The sequence below is a fragment of the Suncus etruscus genome, chromosome 5, assembly GCF_024139225.1.
Source record: "Suncus etruscus isolate mSunEtr1 chromosome 5, mSunEtr1.pri.cur, whole genome shotgun sequence".
Lineage (NCBI taxonomy): Eukaryota > Metazoa > Chordata > Mammalia > Eulipotyphla > Soricidae > Suncus > Suncus etruscus.
In genome coordinates, this window is record NC_064852.1 from 19,770,710 (window position 1) to 19,788,517 (window position 17,808).

The 17,808-nt window shown below is 53.9% G+C and overlaps 1 protein-coding gene across 3 annotated transcripts; it reads left to right on the forward strand.

Moving 5' to 3' along the window:
* Positions 1–5,463: 5,463 nt before the first annotated feature.
* GFI1B (growth factor independent 1B transcriptional repressor) lies at positions 5,464–10,985 on the forward strand. Of its 3 annotated transcripts, none has more exons than XM_049774069.1 (6): positions 5,464–5,563; positions 5,902–6,039; positions 6,446–6,705; positions 8,040–8,177; positions 8,792–9,041; positions 10,807–10,985. In XM_049774069.1, exons 1-6 carry the CDS (start codon positions 5,464–5,466, stop codon positions 10,983–10,985), a joined length of 1,065 nt encoding a protein of 354 aa, XP_049630026.1. The 3 variants fall into 3 exon arrangements, with proteins under 3 accessions (XP_049630026.1, XP_049630027.1, XP_049630028.1); XM_049774070.1 differs by having other exon boundaries at positions 8,876–9,041; XM_049774071.1 differs by lacking the exon at positions 8,040–8,177 and having other exon boundaries at positions 8,876–9,041.
* The last annotated feature ends 6,823 nt before the right edge of the window (positions 10,986–17,808 follow it).

Here is a 17,808-nt window from a genome sequence, read left to right on the forward strand (position 1 = left end):
GTTTGCCTTGAGTGACAGCGCGCCCAGGAGGCCCCTGGTGGGACACAGAGTGCAAGGCCAGGTGAGCACCTGCGGGACCCACAGCCCCAGACAGGGTGATCCAGAACCCCGGCCAGGAAAGCACCCGTGGGACCTAGAGTCCCTGCCAGGTGAGTGCCCACGAGACCCTGCACCCTGGCCAAGGGAGCGCCCACGGTACCCCATACCGGGCTGGATCAGCGCCCAGGACCAGGGGAGCGTCCACCCGCTCTGCGCCTCCCAAAGCGCACTTTTCTCTCTCTACCTAAGTCACTTGGATTTTTCCCAGATCCTCCTCGGTTCTAGGAAGAATGAAGGATGTTGGGGAGTCCTTTACAAGATGTGCTGCCTCTGGGGGTTCCCTGGGGGGCTTCCTAAGGCTTGGCCGGTGATGCCAGAATTCTGTTTTCTTAAGTTTTTTGTGTTTTGGCTAGATAGGTGAGCCCTGAGCAGAGCATGGGACAACCATTGCAGGAATGCCCGATGCACCGTGTGTCGTCCCCCCTTGGGTACAAACTGGCTCTAGCCCTTCTTTGTCTATGAAACAGAGGAGGTGAGGGGATGCTGAAGGATCTTCTGAGTTCCCACAGCCATATTTTCCAGCCCTGCATATGCATATACCCCAAACTCCTGGATTGAGAGAAACTCAGGTTGTAGCCTGTAGGGTCCTTTTTTCTTCTTCTTCTTCTTCTTCTTCTTCTTCTTCTTCTTCTTCTTCTTCTTCTTCTTCTTCTTCTTCTTCTTCTTCTTCTTCTCTCTCTCAAAAAGAACTCGCTTTTGAATTTGGCTGGAAGGGGCACAGAATTTCTGCAGGACATTTTCTAGTTCCCAAATTTCATGGGGTTCCTGGGGGGGTGCACATAGATATACCTATGAGAAGTGGGTCTGGTTGAAGGTGGGAACCCTGTCCCAGGTGCTCTACTCCTGGTACTCAGTCCTTGTGTGTGCATGTTCCTCTCTCTCTTTCTCTTTTTCTCTCTCACTCACTCATTCAGTCACTCACATTCCTTGCTGGTAAAGTTCCATGTTGGTCCTCTAAGAGAAGGAGTAAGGAGAGGTGTGGAGGTGCCATGTGCTGATTTACAGCAAAAGTTTTGGGAGAATCAGAACCAATCCTGGCTAGGTCTGAGCACTGAAACCTTTGAGCAGCATAGACAGACTCTTGGTATTGAAGAGGTTTGGTGTGGGGTCCTCTGGAAAGCACCAGGACCCCTGGGGAAAAGCTTGCACAGAGAGGGCTTTGCTGAGTGCAGAGTCCCACCAAGCAAGTCCCACCAAGGGGATAGATATTGGGGACAGGAGCCCCTGATGCATACACAATTCCCTGCTGGCCTCCCAGCTCTTTTTGGGAACAGAAGCCCACAGATTTCCCTCCCTTGTCCTTCCAGGATAGAAAAATCAAGCCAAGCCCAGCAGATAAAGCATTTGCCTTGCTAGCCGCAGACCCAATTCTATCCTCAGTATCCCATATGGTTCCCCTAAGCACTGCCAGGAGTGATACCTGAATGCAGAGCCAGGATAACCCCTGAGCACTGTCGGGTGTGGACCAAAGATGATTTAAAAAATGAAAAGGGGGGCTGTAGTGATAGCAAAGTGGTAGGTAGTGCATTGCTTTGCATGCAGCCAACCCAAGATAGACCGGGTTCGACCAGGGGTGATTTCTGAGTACAGAGCCAGAAGTAACCTCTGTATGGTGCTGGGTGTGGCAGGAAAGAGGAGAGGAGAGGAGAGGAGAAAGACTAAGCCCACTCTGCTGGGACCCCTAAAATAACTGGGGCTGTCCCCAAACTCTCCATGGTAAAGGACTTTATATTTCTTCTAAGTCACTACTTTAAGCAGAGAGGAGCCTCCAAGGGTCCCCTGAGCGACTCTTGGCATCTTACCCAACCTGCCCCAAAAGGGAGCTTGGGAATGGAGTTTGCTGTAGGGGCAGCAGCTCTGATTGGGGCTGGGGCTAGGGACAAGGGTCAGGGAACCCCCAGGCTGGATGTGATGGTCCATATTTTATCCCTAACTGCCCCACCAGGGAGGGTGAGCTGAGACTCAGGGACAAGAATTCACAGGTCTGGGGCCTCTGAACCTTTCTGACAGCCTCCCCAACCCCAGAAGCTCAGGCTGAGATTCTCGGTGAAAGTTGGGGACCCTCCCGGGGTGATGCTAATAGTGAGTGTCTTTCCGGAGCCCCGATAGCATCTGCCTGGGCCCCGTGAAGAAATCTTGGGTTTCTTTCACAATCTGTGCTCACGGCTCTTCTCAGCACAGGTTCGTGTGAATCACAACCCGGGTTGTTCCTGTGTGTCTGGCCAGGTAACTGCTTCCTGTTTCCTCAAAGCAGCCCCAAGCAAAGGGAAGTTGGAGGGAGCATCTGTCCTTCGGCCCCTGGGTTGGGCCGGGGATTGGCAAGGCCGGGTCTTTCCTTAACCACTGGGTTACAGAGAACATTCAGGGGGTCAGGGACTTGGGGTTTTCTGGGGAGAGCTAAGAATCACCTTTCTTTGGGGGGGGTCACACCCGGCAGCGGCACTCAGGGGTTATTCCTGACTCTGTGCTCAGAAATCGCCCCTGGCAGGCTCTGGGGACCTTATGAGATGCTGGGGTTCAAACCACAATCCGTCCTGGGTTGACTGTGTACAAAGCAAACCCCTTCCGCTGTACTATATCTTAGGCCCCAAGAATCACCTTTTTATAGGGGGATCCCAAGAAAACATGGGCCTGGCTGCTTAGTGCTGAGGCCCCAGATAGGCTGCATGTGGCCCTCAAAAGCCCTTGATCCCCACCACGACTCAGACACAAAAAAGATATCAGACTATGGAGATGTGGTGCAGAAGTCAGGGTGCATATGTTCCTGTTCCCCAGACCCAGCCTTGATTCCTTTACCCGGCTCCTCTTTGCTGGAGACTGAGAGGTCCAATGTGACAGACAGTCAGATGGATTGATGGATACATGGGGATTTGGAGACCCATTCTTCCCCCACCCATTAGAACTGATGTTTCCCTGAATAGTTGGGGCACAACTCTGAATTTGGAGCATCAGAACTTGAATAGAACCACAGAACCAGCTCTGCCTCCCTTGAGACAAACTTTTTAACAGTAGATTTGAGGGGTGCCCATCCTGGCCCACTCTGCTCTCACCCTGTAGAACTCGGGGTCCTGCCTCCTCTGGAAGCTTCCTGAGGCCCCAGAGCAGAAGAGGGAAGGAAGGGACTGCTGGGCTGGGGAGGGAGAGAAGGGAAAGGCTGGCAGGAAAGATAAAGGGTCATTGTGGGCTGAGGGCACGCGGGGGGGGGGGGGTAGTGGCATCTGAGCTCCTGAGCCCAGAATCAAAGGGCCCCATCCTTTAAGAGTTTGGGGTCCCCTGACAGCACCTCAGGACCTTGGGAGCTTAAAGTTCTAAAGGAAGGTCTCTGGCTCCTGGCATGACAACCCCACATGGAGTATGCCCAGCATGAGGCAGGGACACAGTTGTCCCTGAGGACCCAGCAAGGCCAGCCTTTTGGAACTTCCTGTCCATGTGGGGATGTCACATACTCAGGTCTCTGGAGACAGATCCGAACCCCTACTCCCCTCCCTGCCCTGTTGGTGATCTCCAGAATCCACCCAGCTAGGACCCCCATTTGTCAAATTTAGCTTTCCCCTACAGTAGGGGGTCCAGACCCCAGTTGGCCCACCAGGCCCAGCAGCACCAGCTGAAACTTCCATGGATCTGTGAGCTCCAGCCCTCATCATCCCCTTGGGGAATGGGGGCCACACAGGGCCCCCCCCCCCCCCCCGTTGCAGGGTTAATCTCCTCACTCCCAGGCTGTCCCTTATCACAGCCTGGCCTCAGTCTGCAGCCACAGCATCAGCCTGTTCCCGTGCTGGGCCCTTACTAATGTCACCACTCTGCATACAGAGCCCTGGGCTCTGAAGCCTGGGGGTTGCCCATGGAAGCCCTCTGGCTTTTCTGCCTGGCATGGAAGATGTTCTTCTGGGGAACCTCACACAGGATGCAGGACATAGGGCTTTTATATTCTTGCTTTTTATTTTATTTTATTTTATTTTATTTTATTTTATTTTATTTTGAGGCAATACTGGTAGTGCTCAGGGCTTACTGCTGGCGAGACTCAGGAATTACTTCTGGGCCAGAGTGACAGCATAGTGGTAGGGCATTTGCCTTGCACATGGAAGATCCGGGAGAGACCTGGGTTAAATCCCCAGCATCCCATTTGGTCCCCCGAGCCTGCCAGGAGCAATTTCTGAGCACAGAGCAATTACTCCTGATGAGATTCAACGGTTATTCCTGGCTCTGAACTCAGGGATCACTCCTGGCAGGGCTCAGGAAACAATATGGAATGCCAAGGATCAAAACTGGGTAGTTGCATGCAAGGCAAATGCCCTACCCACTGTATGATCGCCCCAGCCCCAGGGCTGGAGGTTTTGGAAGACAATACTCTAGAAGGGTCTGCATTTAATCATCCTCACCTGTAAATCTGGGTTCAGTACCTAGGCTGACTAGGGGCACCCAATGCATGGGCCAGGATGCTGGTGTACAGAGACCCCAGACTCTTCTGTACTTTGAACCCATCCCTGCCCCCCTCAGACTGGTGGGGAATCCTGGACCTGTAGATAAGGCATGTCCTTGGCCTGGCAGTGGGGGTCCAACTGGGATTCCCCTGGTGACTATCACCCCCTTTGCCTATCTCATGGGAGAAACTCTGGGCACATGGGTGAGTTCCTAGTACTGCAGGCCTATATGCCCACCCAGTGAAAAGGGAGTCAGAGCCACACCCTTCCTGCACTGCAGATGTGAGAGAATTCAAACCCAGAGCATTGGACACCCAAGTACAGCTCAGAGGCTGGGTACACTCAGAGGCCAATGCAGCTTTCTGGATTCGGGCATCGCCAAGGGCACCAGATGTACATCCCTTTTCTCCCTTCTCTTGCGCACTGAACAGGGCAGGAGGTGTGTGTGTCTAGCCCTACCCAATGGTGATTGACAGTGGTAAAGTTCTCCTATCTCTGAAACCTAGAAACTGGCTTTTTTTTTTCTGTGATGATGTTGCTATTGCCCGTGTGGCCAGAAGCCCTTGGCTTGTGGTTACCTCCCGCTATCTCTGCTCCATGTCCACAGGGCCTTGTGCATCACTCTGTCGTTCTACTTCTGGGGACTCTGCCCTGTCTGAGTTCAACAGAATCTAATCTTAACTACAGGACAGAGCAAAGACAACCTCACCTTCCTGTGTGTGTGTGTGTGTGTGTGTGTGTGTGTGTGTGTGTGTGTGTGTGTGTGTGTGTGGCACGCTGCATGCTCTGGTGTGTTTTAGGGAGGAAGCCTGGAGCTCTGGATGTCCTCACATCTCTCCTGTCCATCTGAGCAGCCTGGGGTATCCTCACAGCTCTCCTTATCTGTCTGTGATGCTCTGGGTGTCCTCATGGCTCTCTTTGTTTGTGCAGGCCCCTGTCCAGAATGCCGCGCTCCTTCCTCGTAAAAAGCAAGAAAGCGCACACTTACCACCAGCCTCGAGCCCAGGAAGACTCTCTTCTCTGGCCACCCGCCCTTGGCCCTGGTAAGTGGGTGCCCAGACTGGCCACAGCTGCTTCCACAAGGCCTGCCAGCTCCCCACGCCTTGTGCTGGGGAAGCCGTGGCCAGCCCAGACTGGAGGCAGGAGTCCAGTAAACTTGAATGAATGAATGAATGAATGAGTGGGGAATGAATGAATGTGCTGTGTCTCCTGGAACCACACAGCCTCCTCCTGGTCCCCAGTTTGCTCTCCCCATTCTCTGGGGGCCCAGAGAGACAGGAAGAGGTCCCTCTGAGCCTGAGCCCCCAGCCTGGGGTGCAGAGCACCCTCCCCTGACTGTCCCTGTCTCCCTGCATGGTTTTGACTCTCTGTCTTTCTGCAGCGGTTCAGGGTGAGGTTCTGGACCCTGACCCTGTCCTTACTGCCCTGTTTCCGACCCCCTGCCTGGACTGGGCCCCCCTCAAGCGAGGGCCAGAACTGAACTCGGAAACAAGTGTGACCAGAACAGCCTTGGTGCCAGGTTAGCACCCCTGGGAACCCCTGGGTGAGGGGGTGAGGGACTGGTACCCTAGACTCAGCAGGAAGATTGACAAGGTTGCAGGACACAATAGGGGAAGTCGAGCTCCCTGGCTAGGAGCCAGTCCCAGATTATGAGCCATCCCCATATGAGGGGTCTCTAGGGAGCCATCCCCAGAGGGGCATCATGTGGGCAGTATATGGGTGTGGGGTGGGTGGGGAGAGGACAAGCTTCAGTCCCCCATTCATGAACCACCATCATGGCTCAGCCCCCAACAGTAAACAGTTGAGGCTCCACAAAAAAGCAAAACAAAACAAAAAAACCTTATGCTGAGCCACTGAGTTTGGGGTGGACAGGGAAGGACACCCCATTTTCAAGCAAGTCATGAGTCATGTGCCCCCCTCCACAGAATGTCCCCGAGCTCTGGACCGGGCCTCGCCATCCTGTGAATCGCCCCCCTTCTACAAGCCCAGCTTCTCCTGGGATGCCCTGGCCGCCTCCTACAGCCACAGCTATGGCCCAGCCACTTCCACCATGCAGTCCGCCTTCCTGGAGCGTGCTGTCAGCCTGTACGGCAGCCCCCTGGTGCCCAGTGCCGAACCACCTTTGGACTTTAGCGTCCACTACTCCCCAGGCTTGGACACGTACCATTGCATCAAGTGCAACAAGGTTGGTAGCTGGGGCCGAGCAGGGGTTCGAGCCCATGGCCACCTCATGGCAGCTTGGGTTGAAAGTGGGCATTGCGGGGCCGGAGAGATAGCATGGAGGTAAGGCGTTTGCCTTTCATGCAGAAGGTCATCGGTTCGAATCCCAATGTCCCATATGGTCCCCCATACCTGCCAGGAGCAATTTCTGAGCATGGAACCAGGAGTATCCCCTGAGCACTGCCAGGTGTGACCCAAAAACCACACACACACACACAAAAAGCAAAACAAAAAGAAAGTGGGCATTGCCTGTGCCATGGGTTTGTACTTATCACTGTTCCCTGGACGCCCTGCATGTTTTACTGCCATCAGGAGGCTGGGCCACTTGCCTGGAAGTGTACAGACAATAGTGCTCAGCGCCAGCTAACTGGTCCAAGGGGCCCCGTTACATCCCTAGCCTCTGTATTAGCATTTTTGTCTTGTTTTGCTTGTGGGCCACATCTGGCTGTGCGCAGGACTTGCTCCTAGCTCTGTGCTTAGGGATCACTCCTGGAAATCTTCAGGGCATCCTTTGGATGCTGAGGATGGAACACGATTAGTCAGTGCAAGGAAGTTCTCACACCCTATCCAGCTCTGTCTCAGGTCAACCTATTATTGAGCCTGGAGAAAAGTGTTCAGGAATTATTTATTTATTTATTTTTGCTTTGGGTTTGGGGCCATATCCAGTGATACTTTCAGCTCTGTACTCAGAAATTACTACTTCTGGCAGGCTTGAGGGACCATATGGAATGCCGAGGATGGAACCCGGGTAGGAAGCATGCAAGGCAAACACCCTGCCTGCTGTGCTATCATTAGACCCTGACTTTTTTTGTTTTCTTATTTGGTGGTGGTCAGGGTTTACTCCTGGCTCTGCACTCAGAAATTACTCCTGGCAGGCATGGGGGAACCATATGGGATGCTGGGATTCCAACCACTGTCTGTCCTGGGTCGGCTTCGTTCAAGGCAAATGCCCTGCCACTGTGCTCTCTCTAAAACCCCTATTTGTTTTTGTTTTATGGGCCACAGTTTTTGGTGTTCAGAGTTTCCTCCTGGCGGTGCTCAGGGTATTATAATAGGGTGCTGGGAAATGAACCTGGGTGACCTCATGCAAGGTCAGCGCCCTCCCCGCTGTCGCTGTGGCCCTGCCTGTTGGACAGAGCGACAGTTCCCTGCAGTGTAGACAGAAGCCTGCCTGAGAGTGAGGGTTCACCCCTTGGGCCTTGGATCACAAGGTCTAAATGAGCAGAGTGGCTCCTGCCAGAGCTGGGCAGAGTTACAGGGGACCCCACTGCCCCCCATTCATGCTCTGGCCCCCCACAGGCCTTCTCCACTCCGCATGGCCTGGAGGTGCACGTGCGTCGGTCTCACAGCGGGATGCGGCCCTTCTCCTGTGACATCTGTGGCAAGTCCTTTGGCCATGCTGTGAGCCTGGAGCAGCATATGCTTGTCCACTCCCAGGTGAGCCCAGCCCAGCTCCCCCCTGCACCCCTTGGGGCTCTGTGTAGGGGTGGGGGGTGGGCAGGGGTCCTTCGGGAGTGTCATTCATGAACATGACATTGGTCAGTGCTGGCCTAGTACTCACCAGGGCCTCGAGCTCATCGCCCTGTGCCCAGACACAGAGGGGAAACTGAGTCAGGGTGATGGTTCATGACACACGGCTAGTAAGACCGGAAGGGGCCAGAGCAATAGCACAGCGGGGAGGACATTTGCCTTGCATGTGACTGACCCGGGTTCGGTCCCTGGCAACCCATAGAGTCCCCCAGGAACTGATTCCTGAGCACAGAGCCAGGAGTAACCTCCCTCTACATTGCTGAGTGTGGCCCTAAACAAGAATAAATAAAAGAGGTGGAAAGATTGAACCCCCCCTAATTCCATAGTCCCACACCCCTGTCTGGGTTGACCTCCCAGAGGAGTGTCTCCCCATCACAAACTCCAGGCTGGCTTTAGGGGGGGAATTGAGTGGGTGTGTGGGTCACATAGGAAGGCCTCAGAGGTTGCAGGTAGAACTGGGGGTGGAGTTGGAGTGGGGGGTCCTGCCCTCTATACCTCCCAACAGAGTGTCCTTTCCTTAGGGGATCCCGGCCGTGTCCAGTCCCGCACCCAGCATGGTCGCCCCGCCTGCAGCTGACTCCCAGGCGCCCCGTTTCCCTCGGCAGGAGCGCACGTTCGAGTGCCGGATGTGCGGGAAGGCCTTCAAGCGCTCATCCACGCTGTCCACGCACCTGCTCATCCACTCGGACACGCGGCCCTACCCCTGCCAGTTCTGCGGGAAGCGCTTCCACCAGAAGTCGGACATGAAGAAGCACACGTACATCCACACCGGTGCGCCCCCAAACAACTGCGCAAGCCCTATAGGGGAGCCTTGCCCTCCTCTGCCTTCCTTCTTCCTTTCCTCTCTCCTTCCATCCTTCCATTCTTTTTTTCCTCCTTCCTTCCTTCCTCCCTCCCTCCTTTTTCTTCCTCCCTCCTCTTCCTCCTTTCCCTCTTTGTCTTTCCTTCCTTTCTTCCATTTTCCCTCCTTCCTGCTTCCCTCTCCTTCCCTCTTTCCTTTATTTCCTTCCTTCTTCCTTTTCTTCCTCCTTTTTTCTCTCCATCCTTTCCTCTCTTTCCTTCCTTCTCCCCATCCCCCACTTTCCTTTATTTATTTATTTATTTTTTTTTTTTTTTGTATTTTTGGGTCACACCCGGTGGCAGTGCTCAGGAGTTATTCCTAGCTCTGCGCTCAGAAATTGCTCCTGGCATTCGGGGGAGACCATATGGGATGCCGGGATTTAAGCCACCGTCCGTCCTGGATCAGCTGCGTGCAAGGCAAATGCCCTACCACTGTGCTATCTCTCTTCCTTTATATTTTTTATTTTTGAGTCACACCCTGGCTTTATGCCAGGAATCATTCCTGGTGAGACTCAGAGGATCCTATAGACTACTGGGGATCGAACCCTGGTCGATCAAACCTGGCCACATGCAAACCATCACCCTCCCTGCTGTGCTATCTCTCATGCCTTTTTCTTCTCTTGCTTCTTCCTTCCTTCTCTCTTCCTTCCTTTCCCTCCACATTTATTCTTCTATCTCTCCCTATCCCCCCTTATTTCTCCCTTCCTCCATCCCTTCATCTGTCCGGTTACTGAATTGCTCATTCCTCCTTCCATTCATTCCTCACTCTGACTCCCTTCCTGCCCCCATCCACCTGCTCTGCTGTTTGTTTGTTATTTGACTCTCCCTCCTTCCTTGACTAAGAGCCTCCTCTGGGCCAGAAACTGGTAGATAAATAAGCCTAGAGTAGGGTGGGCTCCAGTGCTGGGAGCTTAGTGATTGTCCAGCAGGGATTTACCTTGCATGCAGCCAACCCAGATTCAATCCTTGGCATGCCACAGGGTCCCTGGGAAACCACCCAGAGTTTTCTCTGAGTGCAGAACCGGAAGTGAGCCCTGAGCATAGAGCCAAGAGTAAGCCCTGAACATAAACTTTTGAGAGTGATGCTTTTTGTTCTGTTTTGTTTTTGTTTGGATTTTTGTATTTTGGGTCACAGCCGGTGGTGCTCAGGGATTATTCCTGACTCTGCTCTCAGAAATTGCTCCTGGCAGACTGGGAGGAGGGGCGGGGGACCATATAGGATGCCAGGAATTGAACCTGGGTCCTTCTAGGGTCAGCTGCATGCAAAGCATATGCCCTACCGCTGTGCTATTGCTCTGCCCCTGCCCCCAGAGTGATTCTTTTTTGTTTGTTTTGTTTTGTTTTGGGGTCACACTCGGTGGCACTTAGAGTTACTCCTGGCTCTGTGCTCAGAAGTCACTCCTGGCAGGCACAGGGGACCATATGGGATGCCAGGATTCGAACTATGGTCTTTTCAAATCAGCTAAATGCAAGGCAAACACCTTACCGCTGTGCTATCTCTCAGGCCCTTGAGAGTGATTCTTGAGTGCAGAGCCAGGAGTGACCCCTGAGCACTGCCAGATGTGACCCCAACCCAAAAGCAATGAATACAAAATCCAGCAGGTGTGGAGAGGGGCGTGCCAGAGGAAACACAGGGAGGGTGAGGGGCACAGAGCAGCAATGCATTTTCCTACCTAACTGTCCCCCACACTTGCAGGTGAGAAGCCCCACAAATGCCAGGTATGCGGGAAAGCCTTCAGCCAGAGCTCCAACCTCATCACGCACAGCCGAAAACACACGGGGTTCAAGCCTTTCAGCTGCGAGCTGTGCGCCAAGGGCTTCCAGCGCAAGGTGGACCTGCGGCGGCACCGAGAGAGCCAGCACAATCTCAAATGAGGTCGCGTGTGCCAGGAGCCTGGGGCCCAGCCTTCCCGAGTTGAACTGCTTTCAATCTCTGAGCCAGCTTTTCTCCCACTGTGAAGTGTGGGATCTCTCCTGAGCCGATGTTAAGGACTCAGAAGATTTGGGTGCTGTCCCCCTCGTCATTCCCTAGGGCAGAGCCCCGAAGGTTGGTTATAGAGGCCCCTGCAGGACCAGGGCCCACAAGGACTAGCCCAGCACTGGGGCCAAGACAGAAATACGTCCCTGCCAGCCTGCACTCCCCTGGCCGGGGCAGTTCCCCAGTGTTCCTCTAGCTTCTCTCTGGGCTGCAGATGGTGGGAGCAACCATGCCCTGTGGGAGGACTTACCCCCCTCTGTTCGCCCAATGCTGCTCCGCTTCTGCCTGGCACTCACTACCCAGGGAGGTGCCAATTTGTGATGTGGGACCCCCGGACCCAGGATACCGCGACTGTGACTTTGATGTGCCTGCCCCTTCTCTGCTGCTGAACTGACAAATAAAGACATTATTTTGGAACCCTGGGACCAGCATTTCTCAGTGCCTGCTGGGGATGTGCGACCAAGGGGCTGAGATGTGAGGGACAGAAAGCTAGGGAGTTTGCTCACAGGCAATTTGGGGTGTGTGTCCAGACTAGGGTGCTGATGCCAGCTACAGAGCCCCAGTGGGGAACAGCTCCACTGCAGAGTCAGGCTGGGGGAGGCGTGTCCTGATCTTTATCCATTTCCTGGGTCTGCTGGTAAATGACCACAAACTTTGTTTATTCTCTGGGAGTTCTAGAGGTCAGAAGGCCGAATTGAGTCTTCGGTGGGGGGCCAGGGTCACCCACCACCACCAGAACAAGCTGTTTCCTTGTCTTTCTCAGCCTCTGGGGGCTATCCACCTGCCCTTCAGCTCCAGAACATCCAAACCCCTCACCTCACTCGCCCTTGTGTCTCATCCCTCTAGTTCTGCTTTTAATTTTTTTCTTCTCTCTTTTGTTTTGGGGCCACACCTGGCTGTGCTCAGGGCCGGCTCCTGGCTCTGTGTTCAGGGATTACTCTTAGTGGGGCTCAGGAGTACCTTATGGGATGCCAGGGATGGAACCTGGGTTGGCCACATGCAAGTTGAGTGCTCTGCCCTCTGTGCTATCTGTCCAGTCCCTCTAGTTCTATTTTTTTGGTGAGTTTTTGTTGTCATCGTTGTCGAGTGTTACCCCCAGTGGTGCTCAGGGTTACTCCTGACTCTGCACTCAGGAATTACTCCTGGCCGGCTCGGGGGACCATATGGGATGTCTAGGATGGAACCCTGGTTGGCTGCATGCAAGGCAAATGCCCTCCCCACTGTACTATTGCTCAGGCCCCTCTGGTTCTGCTCTTCAACTCACCTACAAGGTTCTGGCACCTCCTTGGACCCACTAGGGAACCCAGGACCCTTTCCCATAGCAGAAGGGCCCCAGAGATGACACCGGTTTTCTAATCCTGGAGCCTGTGAATATGGCCTTATATGGTAAAGGGGACTTTATAGCTATGATTCCACCAGAATAGGGACACCCTCAGTTGCTTCCTCCTCTGCACTCACCCATTCAGTCTCATCCTGTGGGTGACTGTGAGGGTTCCCAAGATCCTGTGTGTGTGCAGCAGGCAGCAGAGACCAGCATGGGGGTAAAGAGTGATTGCACCAAATGCCATCTCCTCCAGGAAGCACCCCCTTGGGCATTCCAGCAGGAAGTTGCCCTCCTACCTCTGAGCACTAAGTTTTAGGAGTTCCTTGCTCATGGCTCAGAAACCACCAACTGGAAGGAGTCGATGTATCAGGAGAGTGGGGTCCTCTGCAGTCTCCCTGGGCTCCAACCATGGGCAAGCAATGCACTCCTCAGAGGAGTGGTTCGGGTGTAGGGGCTGAAGCCCGAGCAATCCTTTCCATAGAGAGGGTCTGTGGCCTTCCTTGTGATATGGGGAAACAGGCTCAGAATTGGCCCCTGAAGCAGGGTCAGATGGTGGGAAGAGGCATCCATGATGATTCAAAGCCTTTTCTTTCTCTGACTCCATCTGCCTTCCTGGGACACCTGCAAATTCTCACCTCGCCATACAGTGAATCACAGGGTACATGTTCCAGGAATAATAGCCCAGGCCAGATTGCCATGGTTCTTCTTTTATTTCACCCAGAATTCCCCCAACCTAGCCACTGGGGCTGCAGAGCTGGTAGATATTAACCTGTTCCTTACTTGTATGAGGGAGCCCTGGCCCGCTGTGACCTGCTTTTAGAAAGCAGGGGAGGGGGCTGGGTGCCCAGTGGCCCTTCAGGGTCTCAGAAACCACAAAGCCCAGAGTGGGCAAAGAATTGCTCTGGCCACACAGCAGGGCCAGGCATGGCGTGGGTATGATGGGAGGGAACACACACACACACACACACACACACACACACACACACACACACGCACACACACAGACTCACTCATGTATGCATGTAGCCCCCATGCACGCACACAGTCCTATGCACTCAAGCAGTCACCCACCCATGCTTGTCCAAAGACCTGAAGCTGCTTTGCATGTTCTTTGTTTGCTTAACAAAACCCCAGCGTCAGGATTTCAGCCACTTCTGCAGTAGGGTGGGGCAGGAGCCTGACAAAGTGTCTTTCTTCAGCTTCCCTAAGGTTCTGGGGATCTAGTAGAGCGGAGCCCTGAGTCCTCCACCCCTTCCCTGCACCGCTGAGCAGCGCCTCCCATACCTGGCCAAAAGCCTAGAAAGGGGCTTCAGCAGGTGTGCAGGGACAGGTGGAGTCCTCAGTGCAGGAAAGGCCCGGAGACCCATGCCCAGGGTGCCCCAGACCAGTGAGTTGGTGGTTGGTGAGTTCATACCCCCACACTCCCTGTCTGGGGGAGCTCTCTGCAGAGTGAGGGAACCCATAGGATGGGACAGCTCCCGATGGCCACTGGGCACATTGAAATGGGGGTTCCACTCAGCAGATCGTGGGGTGCCCCAGGCTGTTCTCCATTGCTGGAAGGGTGCACGGTTCAGACTGCCTTTGATCATAAGAGGGAACAAGGCATTGGGGTGCAGGGAGTGAGCTGGGGGCCTCTCTGACAGTATGAGATCAGACAGAATCCAGGGGTTCAATTCCTTAGTCCAGGGACCTTTCCCCCAGTGCTCTGGGCTCAGTTGTGCAATCCCAGTGGGGTCCTCACTGTAATAGGTGTTTGGGGGGGCTGAAGAGGAACTGGCAGGCTACAGCCCTGGAGATCTGCCTTATCTCAACCCTCAGTGTCCATGGAGGGGTGGTAACACCCAAACCTGCACCTCACAACAAACAGGCTGTTCTGCATCTGGATGTAACATTCAAGTTACTTTCCCCATAAAATGCCCGCCAAGGGCTAGAGAGCGGACACAGCATTAGGGCCTGTGGACCCTGGGCCCTTCCAGAGCCTGGTGGGTGCAGAAATGCAGGGAGGCACCTCGGGACTCCTGAACTTGAAAGGCCCCCCAAAATAAGGTTCAAGTCCAATTAGTAGCCTAGAACTTGAATTTCAGGCTCCACCCCCAAAACCACACCTCAGGCCACACCTCCAGAAGGCCACGCTCTTAAAAATACACCCGCCCCCAAGACTATGCCTTCGGCAGACCTCAACCTAATGGGGTCCATGCCCTCCTGTGGGCCACAGCCCCCCATCCCGTAGCAAGGCGCTGGCCCTTGTAGGTGACTGGGAGAGGCTCCCACTCCCATGGAAATTTTTGATAAAGAGGGAAATGGGCTCTCAGGAGTCAGGCTGGCAGCCCAGGACTTGTGCCCTGTGCCCAGGCCAGTATGCTGGCTCAAAGACTTGAAGGGATGTAGGTCTGGGCAGGGCTAGAGGGAAGTGGGGAGGTCTGGGTTATCTAGAATATGATCTACCCCAAGTTCCCCCAAGAACCATGTCCCTGCGCTCACTAAGAATCCAACCTCCATCTGTGATGACTCCTCTACTATCTGTGGGTCCCCTGGTATAGGGGATACAGGAACAGGGCAGTAGGGACCAGGACTCAGAGCTTGGCATCAGGGTCAGCAGAAAAAAAGGCCTCAGAACCAGGTTTTTCGTGTTTGAAATTTGGGGCCACACCCAGCAGTGCTGGTAACTTCAGGTTCTGGGTTCAGGGATCACTCCTGGAGGTTTAGGGGAACCTATGAGATGCTGGGTCAGCTGCATACAAGAAAAACACCCTCCCTGTTGTACAATCACTCTGACCCCCAGAGCTCAGCTTTACAGGCAGATTGAGGGCCTCCTCTTGGCTTGGGGAACACAGTGGAGAGAGTGGGGGCCAAGTGGATGGGTTCTGGGTCTGTATGGGAGCATCAGTTCTCACACCCTTGCTTTGCCCAGCACCTCAACGCTCCCTGCTGAAGTTCCCCCAGAATCCTGATCAAATAACAGCTTTCCCAAGGGTCCCTCAGAAAAAAAATCTCAGGGTCTTCTCTATGCATGTCCCCACCCCTGGTACCAGGCCTGTGTGGGGCCCCAAACCCTCAGTACCCCCTCAACCAACTCAAGATAGGGACCACAATCTCTCACCCCTCTTGCTCTGCTCCTGGTCATTTCTATTCTAGAAATAGCCAGCCTGGGGCTCCCAGGTAGTAATAAAACAGACAGGGAGGTGGAAGGTATCTCAAAAATCCCCTAGGAGCAGATGAATTAGGGTCCAGGGGTCAGTTTGGCTCTGGGCTCCACCTAGAAGGCCCTGGATTTAGCCAATCTAAATCTACCTTCAGCATCTGAGCCACTCCATGGGCTATAGGGAAGGTCAGGCCTCTCTGGGTCCTTTGGGGAAAGTCATAGATGCATCATGTGCAGAAAGACATAGAACATATATGTTTGGAAACACTGAAGAGGACATAGATCCTACTGAATCTGTGCATCAATGTGGGAGACAGTTCATGAGGTCTGAGGTGGTATGCTACTGCTGGTATGAGCTCCTGGGAAGGGTTTTACCCCATAAGGGCGTGGGGGGCACCACTGTTTTCTCATTTTCCAGCCTGTTTTATTGCTGGCTAGTGGGCATGTATGATAACATTATCACCCACATTAAGAAAATATTCCCGCCCTACAGTATCAGTTGCTAGCCCCAGAGGTCAACAGCCCACACTCCCACCCCCACCTGCCCTCCTGCACCTCTGACCCCTGCCTGGTCAGGAAGATCCAGTTTCCACCCCCCTCTGGACGCCCCTCATTCTCAGTACCCTTAAATTCAGCTCTACATGCAGCACACAGAAACCCCCACTGGAGATGGACGTGGATTCCCTATTAGGGACCCCCACCTTGCCCTGGGTGAGGAGGATGGGATACATGGGGAACAGGGCGGGTGTGCCCCTTGCTCCAGAGCACTGGGGTGAACTCAGGAGCCTGGAAGTATGGTCTGACCCCCATTCTTGGGGGTCTAGGCAGGACTCGGACAGCGATGAACCCTGACTTGGGGGCAGGGGCTGCGGAAAGTCACAGGGAGGGAAATCTGTGAGCTGATGCTGGGCTGGGCTCAGGTTTGGCCTGATAAGTTTATCAAAAGGAGCCGGCTGCGAGGTTGCAACCGTCCCTGGCTTTCAGGGATGGAGCCTCCCGTGTTATCAGGCCCTAGTATCCCAAAGCGCGGGAGCTGAGAGCGGGTTTGGGGGGTGTGGGGTGCGGAGCACGAATCCCAGCTTCGTTCAGTAGCAGGGAGCAAGCTTTGGGGGTTCTGGCTGCCCAGAGCTGAGGGAATGACCCAGACACAGGCCCAAAACAGGATCTGTGCTTCCTACTTCCAAGGTCTCATAAAACCCCCTTTCTGAAAGATTTCACACTCTAGAATACAACCCTCAGAAGCCTATGCTTGGGGAACGGGAATGGTGGGTGTCTCTTTTCCAGCAAACGTTTGCATCTTAGCCTTCCGTCAGGATGACAGGTGGATAGTTGGCATTTCTGGGTCCCCTGAGTGTAACCAGGGCCATGGGCACCCTTAGAGACCCACTGCTCACAAACTGGCTCCTTTCTCATGCCTGGCCTCATCAAGCAGGAATCAAGACTCAGTGCTTGTGTAGAAAGGGGCCCAGGAGCACAAGAAGGCCTCAAGTCCTACTCAGATTGGAAGCCCAAGCACAGCAACCCCACTCCACTGCCACGATGGAGGATGGATTGTGGGTCTTCTCAGTGTCTCAGTATTAACCAAAAGGTTGCACAAAGCCCATGAAGCAGTGAGAGAAACACAGTGGGGACTTCTTGAAAGTGGAAAGTTCTGGAACTGGTGCAATAGCACAGTGGGTAGGGAGCTTGCCTTGCATGCAACCCAGGTTAGATCACCATCATCCCATCATAGTGTTCCTTGTGCACTGCCAGGAGTGATTACTGAGTATAAAGCAGGAGTAAGCCCTGAACACTGCCAGGTGTGCCCTGTAACAAAAAATAAAAAAAGACAAGGAAGGAAGGAAGGAAGGAAGAAAGGAAGGAAGGAAGGAAGGAAGGAAGGAAGGAAGGAAGGAAGGAAGGAAGGAAGGAAGGAAGGAAGGAAGGAAGGAAGGAAGGAAGGAAGGAGGGAGGGAGGGAGGGTGGGAGGGAGGGAGGGAGGGAGGGAAGAGGGAAGGAGGGAGGGAGGGAGGAAGGGAGGGAGAAAGGAAGAAAAAAGAAAGAAGAGAAGAGAAAAAAAAGAAAGGGGCAGAAGAGATAGCATGGAGGTAGGGAATTTTCTTTGCAAGCAGGACAGTGGTTCAAATCCTGTCATCCCATATGGTCCCCCGAGCCTGCCAGGAGTGATTTCTGAATGTAGAGCCAGGAGTAACCTCTGAGTGAGAAAGAGGAAAGAAAGAAAGAAAGAAAGAAAGAAAGAAAGAAAGAAAGAAAG

Excerpts from the sequence above, each read along its gene's own strand:
- GFI1B (XM_049774069.1), top strand. The coding sequence starts at position 5,464 with ATGCCGCGCTCCTTCCTCGTAAAAAGCAAGAAAGCGCACACTTACCAC. Across the intron at positions 5,564-5,901 it reads GCCACCCGCCCTTGGCCCTG|CGGTTCAGGGTGAGGTTCTG; the intron begins GTAAGTGGGTGC and ends GTCTTTCTGCAG. Across the intron at positions 9,042-10,806 it reads GCACACGTACATCCACACCG|GTGAGAAGCCCCACAAATGC; the intron begins GTGCGCCCCCAA and ends CCACACTTGCAG.